This window comes from Cloeon dipterum, chromosome 2 (genome assembly GCF_949628265.1).
Source record: "Cloeon dipterum chromosome 2, ieCloDipt1.1, whole genome shotgun sequence".
In the NCBI taxonomy this organism is placed as follows: Eukaryota; Metazoa; Arthropoda; class Insecta; order Ephemeroptera; family Baetidae; genus Cloeon; species Cloeon dipterum.
In genome coordinates, this window is record NC_088787.1 from 17890785 (window position 1) to 17908631 (window position 17847).

At 41.1% G+C, this 17847-nt stretch overlaps 2 protein-coding genes across 5 annotated transcripts; both read right to left on the bottom strand.

Moving 5' to 3' along the window:
* Positions 1-69: 69 nt before the first annotated feature.
* Positions 70-2521, bottom strand: LOC135936403 (uncharacterized). 2 transcript variants are annotated; one of them, XM_065479202.1, is made up of 9 exons: positions 2340-2521; positions 2189-2272; positions 1986-2129; positions 1826-1917; positions 1499-1768; positions 1124-1243; positions 883-1075; positions 270-453; positions 70-215 (listed from the first exon to the last, which is right to left on the bottom strand). In XM_065479202.1, the coding sequence occupies exons 1-9, from the start codon at positions 2451-2453 to the stop codon at positions 193-195; spliced, it is 1224 nt and encodes a 407-aa protein (XP_065335274.1). In that variant the 5' UTR covers positions 2454-2521; the 3' UTR covers positions 70-192. The 2 variants fall into 2 exon arrangements, with proteins under 2 accessions (XP_065335274.1, XP_065335275.1); XM_065479203.1 differs by lacking the exon at positions 70-215 and having other exon boundaries at positions 290-453; positions 1165-1243.
* Positions 2522-3520: 999 nt separating this feature from the next.
* On the bottom strand, positions 3521-16726 carry SP1173. Of its 3 annotated transcripts, none has more exons than XM_065479146.1 (11): positions 16454-16726; positions 9761-9968; positions 8923-9077; positions 7573-7776; positions 6073-6308; positions 5786-6014; positions 5011-5477; positions 4779-4948; positions 4552-4719; positions 4142-4315; positions 3521-4059 (listed from the first exon to the last, which is right to left on the bottom strand). In XM_065479146.1, the coding sequence occupies exons 2-11, from the start codon at positions 9930-9932 to the stop codon at positions 3986-3988; spliced, it is 2049 nt and encodes a 682-aa protein (XP_065335218.1). In that variant the 5' UTR covers positions 9933-9968; positions 16454-16726; the 3' UTR covers positions 3521-3985. The 3 variants fall into 3 exon arrangements, with proteins under 3 accessions (XP_065335218.1, XP_065335217.1, XP_065335216.1); XM_065479145.1 differs by having other exon boundaries at positions 4121-4315; positions 7573-7773; positions 16454-16724; XM_065479144.1 differs by having other exon boundaries at positions 4121-4315; positions 16454-16724.
* Between the last annotated feature and the right edge of the window lie 1121 nt (positions 16727-17847).

The following is a 17847-nucleotide window of genomic DNA, read 5'->3' on the forward strand; positions in this document are numbered from 1 at the left end:
CTCGCTGCTCTCGCCGCACAATATAATCAATGGTAATAACAATCGATCTGACAACCTCTCGGTATTGCTTTATGAGCACACAGGTTTATTACAGGTCAAAGCTTTTTTTAAGCAAATATATTTAACTATGGGATTAATTTTATTATTGTTGTTCTGCCTCCGCGGATTCCTTTGTCGAGCCTCTGCTTATACTTAGACCTTTTTGTACTTGTGATCTGCAACGAGAGAGGTTGGAGCATTGTCTCTTTTTTTCTCGACGGCACACTTACTGGGGTTGAACATGATGGTGCCGACGCTGGGCAGATCCTTGGTAACCTCAAAGATGCGGGGCACGCTGGAAGCGATGAACTCTCGCGCTCTGATCATTTCCATGCCCAGCTGCTCGACCGTGATGTCCAGCTTGAACTTGATCAGTGGTTTCGGCCTCTCATTCTCCTCGGCACAATCGCTCGGCTGTCAAAATGAAAAGAAAAACGGTAGATTTGTTTCTCTTTCTTGGTAATTTAATTTAAATAAACCTCTCCGTTAGCAGTTGCAACTGCCAACAAAATTTGTTATTTTACAAAATAAAAAATTTAATACCGCTATGATCTTTCTCCTCTTTAACTTTTAATTAAATTAATTTTTAACGCATTCATTAGTTTGAATTTTGATTACAGAATTAAATCTGAATAATTTGTTAAATTGTTTGGAAGGGTAAAATATGAATGTTCTTCCGACTTATAGAGTCCCTCACCTAATTTTATCAAGAAATTTTTAAGTTTTGCAATGTATTCATTCATTAGAATTTAAAACCGTTCAGTTTTTTTAGTTAAATGAAATGGTAAATTGTAACTGAATTTATGTGGGTCATAATTAATGTAAATTGAATGATGCTTGCACCTGGTAGGAGAGAATTAGCTTGGTCCAGGCATCGACAGTTGCAAGCGTCTTTACGCGCAGTCGACGGCACATGAGTGACGTGATGCAGTTGAGAAGGCGCACCATGTCCGCGCTTACCCCGTGTTCGCGGCTCAGAAGTTTGTCCCACTGCTTCTGGTGACGCCACATGTGCTCGGCACAACGAAAGATGAAACTTAAAGTGAAATTTAAAAAAAAGATCTTGATAATTTCTAACAAGTACAGAAGTATCCTTTTTCGAGCATTGTCTAGGGAAGATATCACCTTTTCCTCCAGCTCGTACAGGTACCACGGACGATTATCGGTAATTTCTTGCGCTGAGAGAAATTCATAGTCCTCCAGTCTACAAAAAAATCCAAGGGCAAATAATAGCAGTCTCAAACTAATATAAAATCCGTTGAAAATATCGAAAGAGTTATTAAAAAAATCAAATAACTTATTATTATCTAAATAAAAGATACTCGCACTATACTTTTTCAGTAAACACCATAGCCATATGATATTTAAAATCATCTCATTTTTTAAATTATGTTGCTATGAAACTAATTGAGCAGTGCTTTTTGTAAAAAATAATAATAATAATGAATGGGGTGAATACAGTCTGTTCCAGATTGGGTTCATGGTGAGGACGATAGTGGAGGCGGCCATGAGGCTGTTCTCGCAGAAATTCCTGGCCTCGAGGAAGGACTGTCGCCAGGGTGCGGGGCCGGTGATCACGATTCGAGGAAAGGGCGGCGGCAGCTTCCGCACGCCGAGCCGCTCCTGTTGCCATGGTTCCCTGAGAGCCTCCTTCAGCAGGGCCTCGCGGCTGCCGCGGTCCCAGTCGCTCTCGGCCCGTTTTCGCAGCCACGCGAACAGACTATGCAGTCTGCGCATTTTCGGTTTGATTTTGCGATGAATAAATGAGAATTGTTAATTTTCGCACCGTTTGTCTGACGCGTACTTCTGAATCGTTTTCGCAACGGCTCTTTCCCACACGTGCGCCGGCATTTGTTCCACGTCTTTCGCGGTGATTCCCTAGAGAAGCAATAGGTTAAAAAGCATTTTCTTTTATAGCAAAAGCCGTGTTTCAGCTGAATTAACACTTCTGTGAGGTAGTACTCGATGTACTTCAACTCCTGACTTGTCGGCTCAAATTGTATGTCCTCCTTAAAAAGCTCCAACTGGTTCCGGATTTGCTCCTCGGGCATTTTCGAAGCAGGATCCTGCCACTTGGTGCCAACGTCAACCTGTGATTTTATGGTTCTGAAATGTCAATCTTGTCCTGAATTTTGATGTATGAAATTACGGTTCTGTGCAGAAAAGCAGTCAGTTTCTCCTTATACTGGCAGCCGATCAGCTCCACTGGCATTTTGCCGCGGTTTTCAGGCCGCTACGCATGATGCCATAGTTAACTGAGAATTTTATTCCGTAAGAAATTGGTGAAGTGCACTGTTTACCCTAACGAAGCAAGAGGTGACGATGCCTGACCTGTCCATCAGGTCCAGTGGGCCGTCCTTTTTGCGGTATTTGGCGGGAGGCGCAAGATCTTCATTACTAGGTCGTTTATCCATGTTCCGGGTTTTAAATTCAGCGACTGCACCGATTTTAATCAAATTACTGGTATCCTATCTGAATTGTTAATACCAATTGTTTGATTCATTCTTCTTAAAATTCGTGTTTCTTGTTTTGTTGCTGATTGGACTTAAGTTAAGTATATCAATACAGGGCGACATTTGAATATTATTTGAATTGTTGAATGCAATAAGCAGTTGATCGAGAAATATTTTTTTACAATACATAATAAAAAATGGACCTTGCTACACTGAAATTTCAAATTTTCTGCAAAAATTTACAGCGCTTGACCACATTGTTTTGGCAGATTTCGATTCCTCTCGTCGAGATCTATCTAACGGTGCTTGAAACTTTTTAGGGAGACTCTTTGTTGGGAAATAAAACAAAATATCAAGTAGGGAGACAGTCCTCACTATTTGAAAAGCATGCTAACTTTGCAGCCACTTTTCTCAAAAATGCACAGTGCTACTTAGATCAATTTTGGCTTCACCTGAATCCTATAAGGGAAATGAGATCATTCATTGGCAACAAGTATTTTCCAGACTTTTGCAGTATCAATTCTCTTTAATTGGTTCTTGCTAAATAATGCAACTGCAGAAATAAATTAAAGAAAAATTATTCACAAAGCTGATTAAGATTTAATCGATTTTGCTCAATCGAGATTTGCTATTGGACAGAAGGTTTATATTTTTAATATGTGGAGAAATCACAAGGAGAATATATATTATTAAATTAAAATATGGCTTTCTTTTTTTACTTGTTATTATCTCTGTCCGAGGACCGGGAAGGGCACGTACTGTGCTAGTACAATGCTGGAACCAGGGTCCCAGTAACACCGCGAACGGATAATATGGGCGCACCAGGCCGCACAGGAACCCAGCCCACTGAAGGGCCACTTGCCTCCGCACCGAGGACTTTTTGAAACGCTAGACATTCGTCCCGTGAAGCCAGATCACGCACGATGTAAAGGTGCAAACCAGCAAGTAGCGAGTTTGCCTAGGGCTATGCGCAGTCGGCAGGGATAATATATTCTACTGCAAATGAGAGAAATGATACAAACATTAAATTCGGTCGATTTGTCAACATTTATTGTTAGTGCACATTCTTTCAATACTTGGCAGTCTTCTCTAACAAACGAAGCAAATGAAAACATTTACTGCAAATTCAAAAACTCTAATACACAAAACGATGAACAACAAGCTGTGAGAGTGACAACTACTACCTCCTCATTTTTCTTTACAATAATACAATTATTATACCGTATATAAATAATTGCATTTTGGTTCCGAGAGATGATGTATTTGCATGAGAATTGTAACGCATTTCCGCCTGCTCACATATTATTAGTTAATTTTTGTATAATTACATTTACAAAAATATACGTGTGGCTAGTCTTAGTTACAATGACATTAATCCTGCTGATGTACACATTCAAAGAGAAAAATGACCTAACGGTGATAGCAGCTAGTCGAAAATGACTTGATCGATCGCACTTCGGATATGAGTTTTGATCGGTTGGTCTTTTGAAAACCTAAAATCTTCCTGCGGCCTGGTCATTGCCCTTGTAGATCCTCAGAGGAGTATAAGATCCATTGGTCGTTGTAGCTGAAACGAAAAATGATAAGGTTTAAAATGGAAACAAAAAATTGAGTGGGGGAAGCCGCACCTTCAGCCGACAATTGGCTACCTTGTGAGTTCTTCTTCCTGCCGCATCCTGGCCGGACGCAACAATAGTAAATGCAGAAGTACAACCATCCAGCTACGGCTGCGGCTACGCTGCAACCCTTGAAGAAGTCCCAAGGACCAGTGGCGCTAGTCACGTTCAGAACAGTGCTGGCAACCAGGGTGCCCAAAAATCGACCTGGAAATTAGTAAGACATGATATTTTTGCGGATATTTATTTTCATTGGTTACGAAAAATTCAGATTTGATCTGAATATTTTGCGTAAATTTGCTTAAGAAAGTTTTCTTCGCTAAATAAGTTGTAGGGTTGTTTTAAAAATGGTGTCTTTTTCTGTCTCTATAATGCTCAATAGTACAGAATCTAAATTAATCTATACTTTTAATACTTAAAATTATAAAAGAATAAAGTCATACCCAAGCAGAAGTGCGCTAGAACTATGAACGCCTGCGAGGTTGCGGTTATATGTTTGGCGGTCAGGTTTCTGGTGTAAATGACAGCAGTAACCCACATCAAGCAGAGAGTGAAAACTTCAAAAATCTCGCACACCAATGCTGGCCAGGCAGCCTCCAAAAATCCATACCCTAGAAAAACAATGAAAATTGAGTTTGGGCCTTAATGGCGTTGGAGGCGTAAGACGAACCAATAAATCGGATTATGTAGAATGCGAAAGTGGCGATGAATATATTTGTAAATCCGCAATAGTCGATCAAGGTCTCTGCATTCCACAGCAGGGGCATGGTTAGGAACAGGCCAAAGGTCACAGTGAGTCCCATCTGCCAGAATTCGAGCTTGTACATATCCTTCAGGAACCTGAATTTAAATGGAGAGATATATTTAACATTAAAATTTGCAACAATAATTTTAACTCTCACCAAGGGAAATAGGTTTCCAAAGCGCCCCAGAAAATTCCGAGGAGCAGGAGGACAAAGAGGAGGACGACAGCCTCGCCAGGGTTGGTTACCTTGACCGAGGGCCGCTCACCCAGCTCCATCCGGCGGCTGTACCACACCGACGGCAGTTTGACCCACGAGAGAACCAGTGCGGCGAGCAGGGACAACAGGGCAAAGACCAGAATGGGCAGAGCGGACGGCGTGTTCTGCCACGGCGTGATTTCGTAGTGTACCAGCACGCTGACCAGAGGGGTGATTACAGCGGCGCCCAGGGCGCCGAACGAAAGCTCGCGGCCGACGTCGCTGTTGTGGACGCTGGACAGGACGACGACCATGGTGTCGGCGAGGGGCAGCGCGGCCACGGGGAAAATGTCGGCCACCGAGCGGGCAAGCAGATAGCTCCAGAAGGTCACTTGCGGGTCGGTAGATGGCAGGTGGGCTGGACAAACCTTTAAAAAGAAATAGTTATAAAATCAATAAACTTTCAATCTCAGGGATATTTAATTGGCTTAAAAATGTATATTGAATCTTGAGTTGCAGTTAATTTGTAGAGGTCCGTCACTCTTTGGCGTAAATCTAGTTTGTATCAAATTCAAACTATTTTATTGGACGTGGTAGCGATTATTAAATTGAATATTAAATTTTACTCCTTTAATTTCCTTTATTCCCTTTAATATATGCGACAATGGAGTTAACCATCAGCATAACTTTAGTTAAATTCTAAAGATTTAGACGAAGTTTATTATTTTTTTCTCACCTGTTGACCACCAGGAACCCATTCCCACAGGCTGCTTCTCAAGCTGCACTTGACCACGCAATCTCCTCTGCAGTAGAGGGACGCGAAAGTATCGTTTTCATAGCCGAGTTTAATGTTGCTCAATGGATATTCGCATGTATCGTCCTTGGTGACCACATCAGGCAAGCTGATGTTGACCGTCAAATTGAACGATGGGTCCATCATGTTGCAGACAGGGCTTCCTTTGGAGCTGCAGAAGGGTGCAATATAATAATAAAATAATATATACAAATTCAAAGACTGCTTACATGCTACCGTTGAAGCACAGAGTCGGCGGCATCGGTTTTTCTTTGATAATAGCATCAAAATTATTGTTGGACTCATCTGCTTCCGTGAGGGAAATGGAGCCCTCAACATTCGGCTGTTTGTAATCATCATCATCATAGTCGCTATGCGGTGTAGTCGTTGACGTCACTGAGGTCTTGGAAGGTTCGCCTTTTTCACCACAGTCATATTTGCAATTCTTGATGTGCACCTCCCATGCCTGAAACGAATAGATTTATTTACATGAAGAGTTGACCAAGATAATGCAATACAGGAAAGCCTGCACATAAAAATATTTTAATTAAAGGTTAACTTTTTCTCTAAATGCATAATCGATTTTGAATGGTTTCAAACACCTCCATGAGCTAGCTGAATCCACATTTTTTGTTATCTTGAACGTTATGGCGTACTACCACTTTTTCGTCGTAAAAACAATACATGTTGGTCTTTTTGCACCTTTGCAGCATGAAAAATAAAATTGTGGCACTTATCTAAAGAAGCATTTTAGTGTTATCCCATTAAAACAACAACTTACGGGATTTCCGGTATTTACACAAATAATGATATCAGTAAATTGACAAAAATGTTTGGACTGCTTTGTTTTGTTTTTAAAAGTGTTGTATCGAAAAAAAATAATTTAAAAAAAGAGTTGTTTATATATTACATTATTTTTCATTTTCCCCATATATATAATTTAAAATTTTCAAATCAAGCATGTTTCAACAATGTTTGATGTTTGACCAGAACAAAAAAATAAAATCTTTAAAATAAAACACGCAATCGCAAACCTAAATTCTTTTTAAGACTTTTGTTGTAAGTTTTCAACTCCATTTGTATAACGCAAAAGTTTCAAGGTCTTGCATGAAATTACTTCGGGACTAATTACCTCACTATAAAGGGTTCCAGCCATGAAAATTACTTTCATACAGTTCTTACCAAACATACAGTTCCTTCAACACTTGAAATAATAAGTAACAGTAAGGAAAACGCGTTTCTTAAAAGTTTTTGAAGTCGTTTTCAATATACGACAGTATTACAGTGGAAAGTGCGTTGGTAGATGATTAAAAGAGATGTCAAGTTGCTTGATATCAATTGCTAGTGGAGTTCCCAGCCTGACAAGTCACGCTATCACTTATAGGATTTCCTTCCTTGGTGGCCAATGGCGAAACCAGCAAGCGCCTTTAAGCAGACACATTTGCTGAATAATCTGGGATAACACCATGCGCATATCAAGCAAGCAATTGTCAGCGGCAAATATTTATTAAGCGCTCATGCAAGCACCTGGCTACCAAACAAGCGCGTGAAACCAAACACTCCGGGCCATAAATCACCGCACGCCAAACCTCATTTCCCCTGGCGTCGGGCGCAGGCCCTCAAGGAGGAAACTTCATTTGTAAGACTGCCCAGCCGGCAGGCGGATCTCCAATTTCCTGAGCTCAACCCCGAAATTTGCGAGAAACAAAATGATGATCGAAAAAACTCACCCTATCGTCGGACCAGTGGGGACAGTGCGTCGAGCAGCGCTCCTGCACGATTTTCGAGAGCTGCGATTCGCACCTGAGCTGCACCTGCGGTGCTTTGTTCAGGGTGGACTCCTGGAAGTGGTTATTCTCGGAGGTTAGCGGCACTGCGAGCAGGAGGCAGTAACACGCGGCCCCCAGAAGGAGGCAGCTGGTCAGCAACACCTGCTAATTAAAAATTAATCAATACTCATTTTGTGTGTCGCACCTGAGATTTAATTAACTAATTCTGGCTGTACGTTATTTTGTGGGCCAAGTTTTTAAAATCACATCTTAACAAATATACTATACAGAGAGGGGTTTCAAATTTGTAATTTTTGTGAAAAGCAACCAGTTTGGCTTATTTCTCTTGATGTTTCCTAAACATGGACAGTAATTGTTTTAAGTATATGCCGTTGAAGGCTACATGCACTCAAGGAGTTCCTGGTGCTTTCAATTTAAATTAAATGCAGCTACCTCGTTGTCTATATAGCGAGCTGTTTTTATGTGCAAATAATACGGAGTGGGGAAAATTTCTGTATTATTACACAATACTAACATTAAACACCGAGGTATACCTATAGCTGCACTTAATTTCAACTAGAACGAGGTTAGCATTTTTAAATTCAATTTTTTCCAGAGAGGAATAATTTTTTAAAAGTCTTTAATTGGTCTTTGAACAGTGGGAGCATTGCTAATAGTTTGAAATAATGCAACTGTTGCTGTTTGCACGCCGATGATCCAACATTAGGATTAATTTTTACCTTTAAATTGCCAACACCAATGGGTCTTTAATTTTTTATGTAAGATTCGTTACTGGTCCTCTGTACGTGCATTGAATTGGTCATTAATTGATTGAGCAATCGAATATAAGGATATATTGTCAGTGAATATCAACAATGAAATTATTTAATGTAATTAGTTGGCATCCCGCCAGACTAAATGCTATATATTATGATTATGATTTTTTTTAAATAATCATTTTTGTTCTCTTTTCGTCGCAGGTGCACAAAAAGTTAGTATGCGTAATCAATCAGCCTGCTGAACAAAACGAGCTGTCACTTGCAGCCGGGGACCAAAATTCAAACCGCACACTCTTCCCAGGACGATTAAATTTAATGAGAGCCATCTTTCATCAGGCGGCTCCAGATTTAGCAAACACCCCTTGTGGCACACACAACGAGATGATTAAACGCTATCCGAAAATCAATACACGCTGCCTCTGGCATACAGTGCGTGAGGCCGAATTAGAGCCGGGCGTGAGAGTGCAAAAATCACATTACTTCCAGTCGGAGGGTGCGACAATGACCGCACGGACGGAACGCGGAGACCAACCTTGTGTTTGCCGAGCCGGTCAGAGGCCGGGCCGACGATCAAAGGGCCCAGGATGGAGAGCAGAGGGGCCACGGTCGAGATGACGCGCGAATGGTACTCCGAGAGGCCGACTTCTCGCATGTGCAGCGGCAGGAAGAGCACCAGGCACGCCAGTCCTACGGGGCAGACAGGGTTAATGCTCGCGTCGACAGGGTGGATTGGTGGATTTGCTTAATTGACTAGGGCGGGCCTGATTGGACGCACCCGGCCGGAAATAAAACAACCGGCTTTGGCGTGTGCCACCAACCAGCGATTGCGGGGTGTGCAAACAAACGCCCGCGCCGCTTTTTATTTGGACGGTGATTCTACTTCAATAATGGAGCTCAAATGAATGTTTGTGCGGGGGACGCGTTCGCGAAATCCGCTTTTCGGTGCCTAAGGCTATTCATCTCAGGAGGCGGTATTATTGATTTCGGACCAAGCCGATCTTGTTTTGAGCCTTTTTCGCTGTCGGATGTGCTCGAGTGTTGGTCTAAACTTGGGAGCCTCCAGTTTCTTCGCCCTGCCGATTACGCTAGGCCTGACAGACACTTTTCGTAACAAAGTTTGCAGCTGTAATTAAACCTCTTAAAACTAATAAAGTTTCCACCGCCAACAAGGCTCAAATTCACAATCAAAATTGGTTTATGAGCGCCCATACATTTAATTAAATCAATCGGGAAGTGAAACTAAACATAACAACTTTGGCGTCGAGTTTAATAAAAGATATCAGGCTTTAAAACAAACAAAAGTCAATAAATACCGATTTAGTGCCCGACAGACATGCCCCGAGTCTCGAGCGGAAATGAAACAAACCTACCTCCGAAAAAGAGAAACAGGGATATCCTGAGCGGAACGAGCGGCCAGTTGACCAACTTGGACGCCTTATTCCGGATGCCGGGCTCTGGCCTGGAGGTGTTGCGAGTCGTGGACATCTCCTCGATGGAGGCTGACAGCCCCTTGGACAAACACGCCTGAGTGTCCGCGACCATGCTGTTGCAGGCTGGCCGTTTCTACATGTTTTTATACTGCGAACAGACAGAATTTTGATACGTGTGTCAATGAAACTTTAGTTATTATGAATGAGGCAGACAGTGAGAACGCTCTATTTAGAGCTACAATGCAGGACGGGTCAGCAAGCATGCGCCTGCTCCTCCTCTCGATGATAAATAATAGTGGCGAACAGTAATGGATCTTGGTTCAAAAGCATAAGGAGATAGACGTCCGGACCAGCGAAATACATATTCTGGTTTTTAAGCAAATACTTTTAGGTAAAACAGTTTAATTAATTTAAAATGGAAATTATGAATGTTTCATTTTTTGTTTTAAATTATATGCAATAAAATGTTTTAATGAGTCATTGATTTATTTCATAAAACCATTAAAATTTTCTTTTGTTTGACTGTAAAATTTTTAAGTTGAATGCTTCACTTAAAAATGTTTGCAAAAATTTTTGAAAAATACGAAAGAACATATATTTTGGCCCAGTCCGTTCCTTACGAATAAAGCCACCCGCAGATCGTAAATTTGTATTACGTAGAGACTGAGTAAGAAGACAACGCGGGATGACCACTATTTGTCTCAATTAAAAACACAAGCAGCCGTTCGATTAATTAACGTTATAGAAGCGGCTTGTGCTGTGCGCCGGCTCGCAGATCGAATTGGTCGATTAGCCAGATATACCATGGCTCCCATTGAAACGGCGAACACGCATTATTCAATTAAGCTAACCATCTCTTTCATCGTGATTTTTTGCTCCGTCCATAATTGAAACAGAGCAACAGATCATTGCAGCAAGAGGGAACAAAAGGCTGTTCAACTGTTGAGACAAAACCAATTGCGATTTAACTTCAAGAAAAAATTTTCAAGGAAAGAAAAATAAATTTTAAAGTAAAAATTTACAAAGCATATTTTATATTTCTTAACTCTTAAATTTAATATATATTGGGTAGTTCAATTATTTTAGCATACCAAATGAAAGTCATTGGACAATTAAATTAATGTAAATTGGAGCTGCTCATATTCAAAACGAGTTTGCCACATAGGGATATCAGGAACATCTTAAGAGAAATGTGCTAATGGCTTCAGTTCCGTGAAACATAAATCGATCCTGCTCATTTCATTACGGAGAAGTTCGTATAAGCTCCATATTGCATTGCTGTTTTGCATTAGTATTAGATTACTGCTGGCACGTTAGGCATCCACTTGCAGAAATACCCGTCAAAACAATTACGCAAAGTGTCGATATGACAATTAATGGAACAGGTGCTGGCCGTCAGCAAGGAACTGTCGCCGGTTCATTTAATCCGAGAAATGCTGCCGTTTGCGTAATGAGAGTGCACCGAGACACCTCCTGTAACACTAAACCACATCGTTTTATAAAAATTACTTCATCATTCAATCTATCCAAATCGAGCAGTGGCACTCGCAGATTTAAAGGGGGAAATGTTATTCAATTTTTCGCTTTATATTTCCTTTCCTGCTGAATACAATGAGAGCAAATTGAATCGCGATAAAGAAAAAAGTGTACTTTGCTACCGCTCCGTGTGCCGCAAACGACGCGCTGCCGCACAAAGGAGGCCTATTTCGAGACATGCAATTCTGAAATTAAAGTGTTCGCTGAGTCGCTTTTGAAAGCTATTGATCGAAAGAGCACGTACGTCCGCGGCCCCCTCTGCCCAATGTGAACGTTGGTTCTCACGCGTGCAAAATAAGCATGCTGGATTATCTCACGAGATATATCGAATGTCGGTGCCGGGCTCAAAATGTTACCCAATGGAATCTGCGTAGAACGAACATTCCACCGCCCTGTGTGTCCTATTTTGATGCTTGTCTGCGAGTATTTATTTATTTATTTCCCAGAAGGAAGTTCCGCATTTCCATGGAACTAGTTTAATTAAGGCAGACTTGCAGGCTTTTATGGAGGAGGATTACTCATCTCTCTATTTAAATATAAAATGCATTCGGTTACAAAGTCGTTCTCCGTGTCTTCTTTTATGGGTGTTGCGTGATCGAGAGTTGTAAAGCGAGGGCAGAGATGACTTTAGTAGAGGTGATGGCGAATCAGCGGAATTGCTCATCATATATATTTTATGTGTGTGTGCGTTGTAAAGGAAAAGAACAAAGAGAGCAGATTGATTGCCCCTACGCTTTAGGGCTTTCTTCCGATGGAAGTTGAGCAACTCGCCATATTGAAACGGAAATATGTTCATTTCCTTGGGAGTTGATTTTTGGTTATTCCAAAAATCTTAAAAAAAATTCGTACTCGGAGAAAATATTTTACATTTCCTTAGAAGGTAAAAAAGTGAAGTTGAAAAATCGCGCAAGGAAATCATTACAAAATCAATTGGAGTATTGGCTTGTATTGCAATTTTGGCTATTTTCAAGCCTCATCTGCAAACCCAGCTATTACAATACCCACGAGCCTTCCGGCACATCTGCTCACGGACTGACTGAAGAATATTTTACAAGTGGCAAGCGTGGCTTGTATACACCCACTACCGGTTGACTTCATCTTTTGTATTCTTTACAGCAATAATTGACATCAAACTTCTCCTTAATGTTCAACACAATTCAAATGTAACGGAGAGTTTTTATTGCCCGGAAAAATTTATTCTGTAAAAGAACAATTCCAATCTGGATTAGGATTGAATTTTCTCCCTCTAATCGTGGGTAGCAATAGATAGTGAAAAATTGCTCCCTCTCACTCTCCTAAATCGACTGCTAATGGAAAAGTTTACACGTTTCGAAAGAGCAACTTCCGCCCAAAATGCAGTTTTCGTGTCTCGAGACAGTTAAAAAGTTTTGATCGCTTTCGCCCCCCTGCAGAGAGCAAAACAGGTTCTTTCACTCGGCAGCAATAAATTTTATCGTGGCTGGTGTTTATATTTTTACTCTATTGCGTCATCTGTTTACACCCTGGCGCAAATAAGTAATCGATCTGAATATAAATCCCAGCAAATGAGTCATTTCGTGCTTGATTTGGCGCAATGGCCATTATAATGCACGGCATTCTGCCGAACGCTGGAACTCTGGTAATAAAATTTATCACGCGTCAGATTTGCATCAATGAGGGTGACATCATCGCAGCTGTTCTTTTAATAGAGAGTGTGAACTCACTATATGTTCTCCAGCACAAAATGAAAGGACTACAAAAGTTGAAGCGAATGACCCTTGAATATCAAGTTATTCCTCGAATCTTGGTGATGAAATTGATATTTTTACACGTGCACTCATGAGAGAATGGAAACTCCAGTCCCTTCCTGACTCGTATTATTTGAGCTTTTAAAGGTACTGCTGCGGCTTTAACGTGATGGTAAATTCAGAGCTAAAAGAGGAAATTGTCATTTTTTGGTTGTACATATCTTTTTGAAAGCTTGTTCTTTATTTTTGAATTGAATGCGAAAAGGTTAGGGAAATTTCAACAAACGAGCTCTAATGGAAGAGAGGTGTCACAAATGTTGAGGTCTGGTGTGATTTTCTACGGAAGGAATAAATCCTCTCAAAAATAAGCGCTCGGGTTAAAACACCATTGTTTTACAGTGAATGCTTTCAATGACGTAATTTAAAAAAGCTGACTTTGAGATAATCCCCACTTTTATTCAGCGCCCTTTACTCTTTTAAGCGGGCCGTGCAAAAAAAAATCACGTAATATGCAAATATCAGTCTGCTATACTGGCGGCGCAAAGCAACACCCTATGAAGGCACTTTTCACTCTGTAAAATATGATACATAGGGAGACATTCTATATCGTTTATTTTTTCAGTTGCGCGTTCACGCTCCAAATGTGAGCCAGCGTGCTGCTCTTCACTCGTAGCTGCCTGCCACCAGCATCTCAAATTTTTATACACATCACATTAATTCGTCTCTTGTTCAACCGCAGGGCGCAGAAAAGATTGTGTGCGTGCGTGCAAGTGAGAGTCAGCAAGCCTCTCGCGATGTCAGAGGTCAGATTAAAATGCAGATTTCAGCAGACGGCGGCCATCGACCACAATAGGCAAACGCCGCTGCTATTGAAATAAATTCTCGTGCAAGCGCGCAGTGTACAATGCAGAGCTTGCTGCTTGGTAATGAATGCTGCTCAACTGGTTGTGTTTGCCGGGCCGAAATTTCCGCGGCCGCGAAGACAATGACTCTGCACATGGGTCGATACTTCGCTGCATTTAATGATAATTGAACCCGTTGTTTTGCTTTGCGGTAAAAAGTTTTAAAAGTAATAAAAGACTTGTAAAGAATGTCAATGCATTTTTCGTGGCGGCTCCTTTTTGTCGCAGTCTGATACGAATCAACATCATTACCAAATAAAGACATAAAGAAAAACTGGACATTGATGGTAAAAAGTTGGCACGTCATCAGTCATACAGGGCAAAAAGTTCGTGCTCCGATTTTTGCAACCGCGTAACTGTAAAATTGATTTTTCCCTTTTTACTGGGAATTGTTTTTCTAGACAGAGTGAGAGAGAGAGGGGGGGGGGGCACATTTATTTATATAAAATATATATAGTAATTTTAAAAGCAGGAATAATGATTTTTTGCCGTAACCTTTCATTGATCATTGGGGCGTTTTGGTTAGAAATTTTGAACGCTTATTTCATGATTGCTCAATATTTTGTGAAACGTTTGACTTGGAAAACAAGCATATCAAATTCCTAACTTTGTTGGCATTTATCTATCATTGGGAGTAATGGCCGAGGAAAGCTCGTCAAGTTCAAAACAAATAGTTGTATCCATCAACTATACAAGCGATCGAAAATATTTTGAATGTATTATTATTATGATATAGTAGATAATATTAAATTGCTATAGTTGTTATTACTTATTCACTATTTCAAACAGCTAACAACGATAAATATCAAAATAAAATTTTCAAGCATTTCAAAGCATACATTCACAGCTTTTAGTTTTTCAACCGTCTCAAGTGAAATTCACTAAGTACGTGTGAAATAAAATACATTGCATATCACCAGATTTTGTACTTCCTACTTCACCCTATGCATAAATAAAACTCCCAGTTTGCTCTGTGAGCAACAAAGGTGCTCGATGCGTGAGAGGTCGGCCAGTAACACGGACTGAGAGAACAATAAATCATAATCTGACGCATGCAATCAGTCTGACAGGATCGATCTTTTTTGCATCTGCCTGTTTTTCCACTTGCTATGTTAGCTCTCCGAAACGATTGTTTCGCTGGTTATGGCAGTGCATGCGTCTGGCATGAAAATTTCCTCCTTTACAGGCTGAAAACCACTTCTGTGCACGACTCTTGGATTGTATAATGGCCCAGCATCCAACACAGAGAGACAGAAACCTGTTTATGCGGAGTTTGATTTATGTCCTTGACATTGATTGTGCTAGTCTGGCGAAAGAAGCTCCCAAGAGGGCCGCAAATCAGCATACGAAATCGCCTCTCTCGAAACTGCGTGAAAAGGAGCTCTGCGCGCGCGTAATAAGGATAAAATGTTTATTGCGCATGGATAAGCAAGCTTTTCACTGCCAATTAGCACGTTTAAATGCAAATGTACACCCGACGCTCCCAAAAATGGCTGGAAAATCGGTGCTAATTTCTGGCTATTTGTGCCAAAGAGAAAATTGTTCGTGCAGGCGGACACACCCACCGAAGGGCGATTAACGTACCGCCTGGAAAATATTTTAGCTGGAAGAAAAACGGTCTCTGCGCACGAGACCCATTGTTCCTAGCCGTAGATTAATCAAATTAAAAGAACGCAGTTTGTGGGCAGGGCTGCGTTGTATTTATATACAGAGTAATTTATTTGTTCTCGAATGCAACAGCACGCTTGTTGTTTTGCTTTGCAAAAAAGTGCTTAAGTGCGCAAATGTGGTTGCCCCAACTGCCGATTTCAACGATATTTTTATGGCTTTAGCATTATAATCACATTAAGTTTAAAGCACCCGCTTTGGCGCAAGTCAGAAGAAGCCTGAAAATTTTGCTTAACAAGCTTTTTATGAAATACCACAAAATATGACTCGAATTGGGTATTAAATTGTTGAAGCGTGTGTGAACAAATATGTTCACTTTCACACACAGAAGAGAACGAATGCTCAGAGCACGGCGGACTTGTTTAAGTTAGTTCCACTCGGCACATCCCGGACAATGAGAAATGAAAAAAATCACGCGTGGCTAGCCAGGCGTGCCTCTCAGGTGAAATTAAACGGCGAATAGCATTGGATGCCGGCGCGATGAGTCCGAGCCAAGCATTTTTTTAACAATTTATCTGATGAACTAAATACATTGCAAGTACACCTCACGTTTATCGGCTTTTAAAAAGCGAATAAAAAGTTGCCGCGGCGCGCGAAGTGTATTTCGCAAGGCCCATTATTGGCCGAGCGGCGAAACAAAGGCCTCCCGAGGAGCAGTTTGCTCATTAGGCCCGCGCAGTTGTACTGATTCGCGCACGAAAACGCCGAAATTGTCCACGCACGACACACACAAAAAATACCTGCCACTCCCAAAAAAAAAAACCCAAATTCCTGGGACGCGCGGCGGAAAAGGTGCTCACCCTCAGGTCGGCTCGAATCGGTGCGGCTTGCGGTGCGTAGGGGGTGAAAAGCGGCGCCGGTCGCGCGCAACTTGCGGTGCTGGCGTCGTCTCCGGTGCTGGCCGTGCGCTGGCTCGGCCGATAATGGTAATTGCGATGGCGCACACTCGCGGAGTCCCAACGCCGATGTATTATGCCTGCGCACTCGCTTCGGTTTGTTTCAGTGTTGGTCGCTCCGCTCGCGCGGCGTTGGCACCAACAACGAGTCCACCGCCGCAGCCGCCGCTATTTTATACACACATATATATAAATTTTTGTATTATTGCTCACCGCTCCTCTTTCGCTGCAGTTGTACCTTCCTTTTCAAGGTCCCCGCACCTGAGCCTGAGGAAGCCACCTGCGGGAGTGGGGCACCCTCCCCTCTCCTCCCGCCCGCCGCTCTAACATAATATATTATACAACACAATCATTTTCTTTCCATTTTTTTCCTCTTTTAATCCTGCAGCTGCTTCTTAGAGAGAGCTTTTTGTTGCCCTGTAAATCGCTGAAAACAGCTTCTCCCGGCTCGTTGAGAATAATGCGCAGGGTGTAAATATTTTATAGGGGGTTCTTTCCTGTTGGTCTCTCATCTAGCCTCACACAGTGTTATTGTGGATGTGGAGGCTGCGTGCGGAGAGATTCTCTGCGATGGTGCAATAACTTTGCTCTGATGGATTTATGGCTCTGCGGGGAGTGCTTCTCACTACAAATATGTGGGTTATTCAATGAATTCTATAGTTATGGCGTATTTGAGTTGGGACTTGGGACTTATTAAACAGTCTGTTGAATAATAAATACACAAATTACTTTGCATTTGAAACTTTCAAGTAAAAATTGCATAAAGTTGCATTATTTCATGTTGCTCTACTTTTTAAATAATACATAGTAAAACGAATCTATGTTACTCATTGAGGTTTGAACTTAATTTTAGAACAACTATTGCTTCTCATTTCTATTGAAGTGATAGCGTTCTGTTCGAAAGAATATTTTATTATTATAAAATATAACTGAACTACATTATATGCAAAATATTATTAAAATTTTCCAAAATTTTAAAATTTGGTCAATTTTATTTTTAAAAATTATGAAATAAGGAGAAAATTTAAGGAAAAGGGAAACGACTTGCCGCAGGAAAGAGGAAATGCAGAAGGCAAAATTTGGGAAATTTGCGTTAATAGTGGTAACGCGGTGGGGCCAAAATCACAAAATAGAGTCGCATGAGACTCCGTTTCTAAAGTTTAATAAAATGTATATTTTTACTGTAGATTTCCAAGATCCTTGTACAATGTCAGGGTTCATCGTTAGTGTTTTTTTTTCATGAAAATATCTGAGAGAAAAACGAAGATTAAAAAATACTTTTTAATGTTCCTTTTTTA

Excerpts from the sequence above, each read along its gene's own strand:
- SP1173 (XM_065479144.1), bottom strand. The coding sequence starts at position 9,932 with ATGGTCGCGGACACTCAGGCGTGTTTGTCCAAGGGGCTGTCAGCCTCC. Across the intron at positions 6,015-6,072 it reads CTGTGCTTCAACGGTAGCAT|CTCCAAAGGAAGCCCTGTCT; the intron begins GTAAGCAGTCTT and ends ACCCTTCTGCAG. Across the intron at positions 5,478-5,785 it reads GGGTTCCTGGTGGTCAACAG|GTTTGTCCAGCCCACCTGCC; the intron begins GTGAGAAAAAAA and ends TTCTTTTTAAAG.
- LOC135936403 (XM_065479202.1), bottom strand. The coding sequence starts at position 2,453 with ATGGATAAACGACCTAGTAATGAAGATCTTGCGCCTCCCGCCAAATAC. Across the intron at positions 1,918-1,985 it reads TCGAGTACTACCTCACAGAA|GGAATCACCGCGAAAGACGT; the intron begins GTGTTAATTCAG and ends TTGCTTCTCTAG. Across the intron at positions 454-882 it reads AGCTAATTCTCTCCTACCAG|CCGAGCGATTGTGCCGAGGA; the intron begins GTGCAAGCATCA and ends TCATTTTGACAG.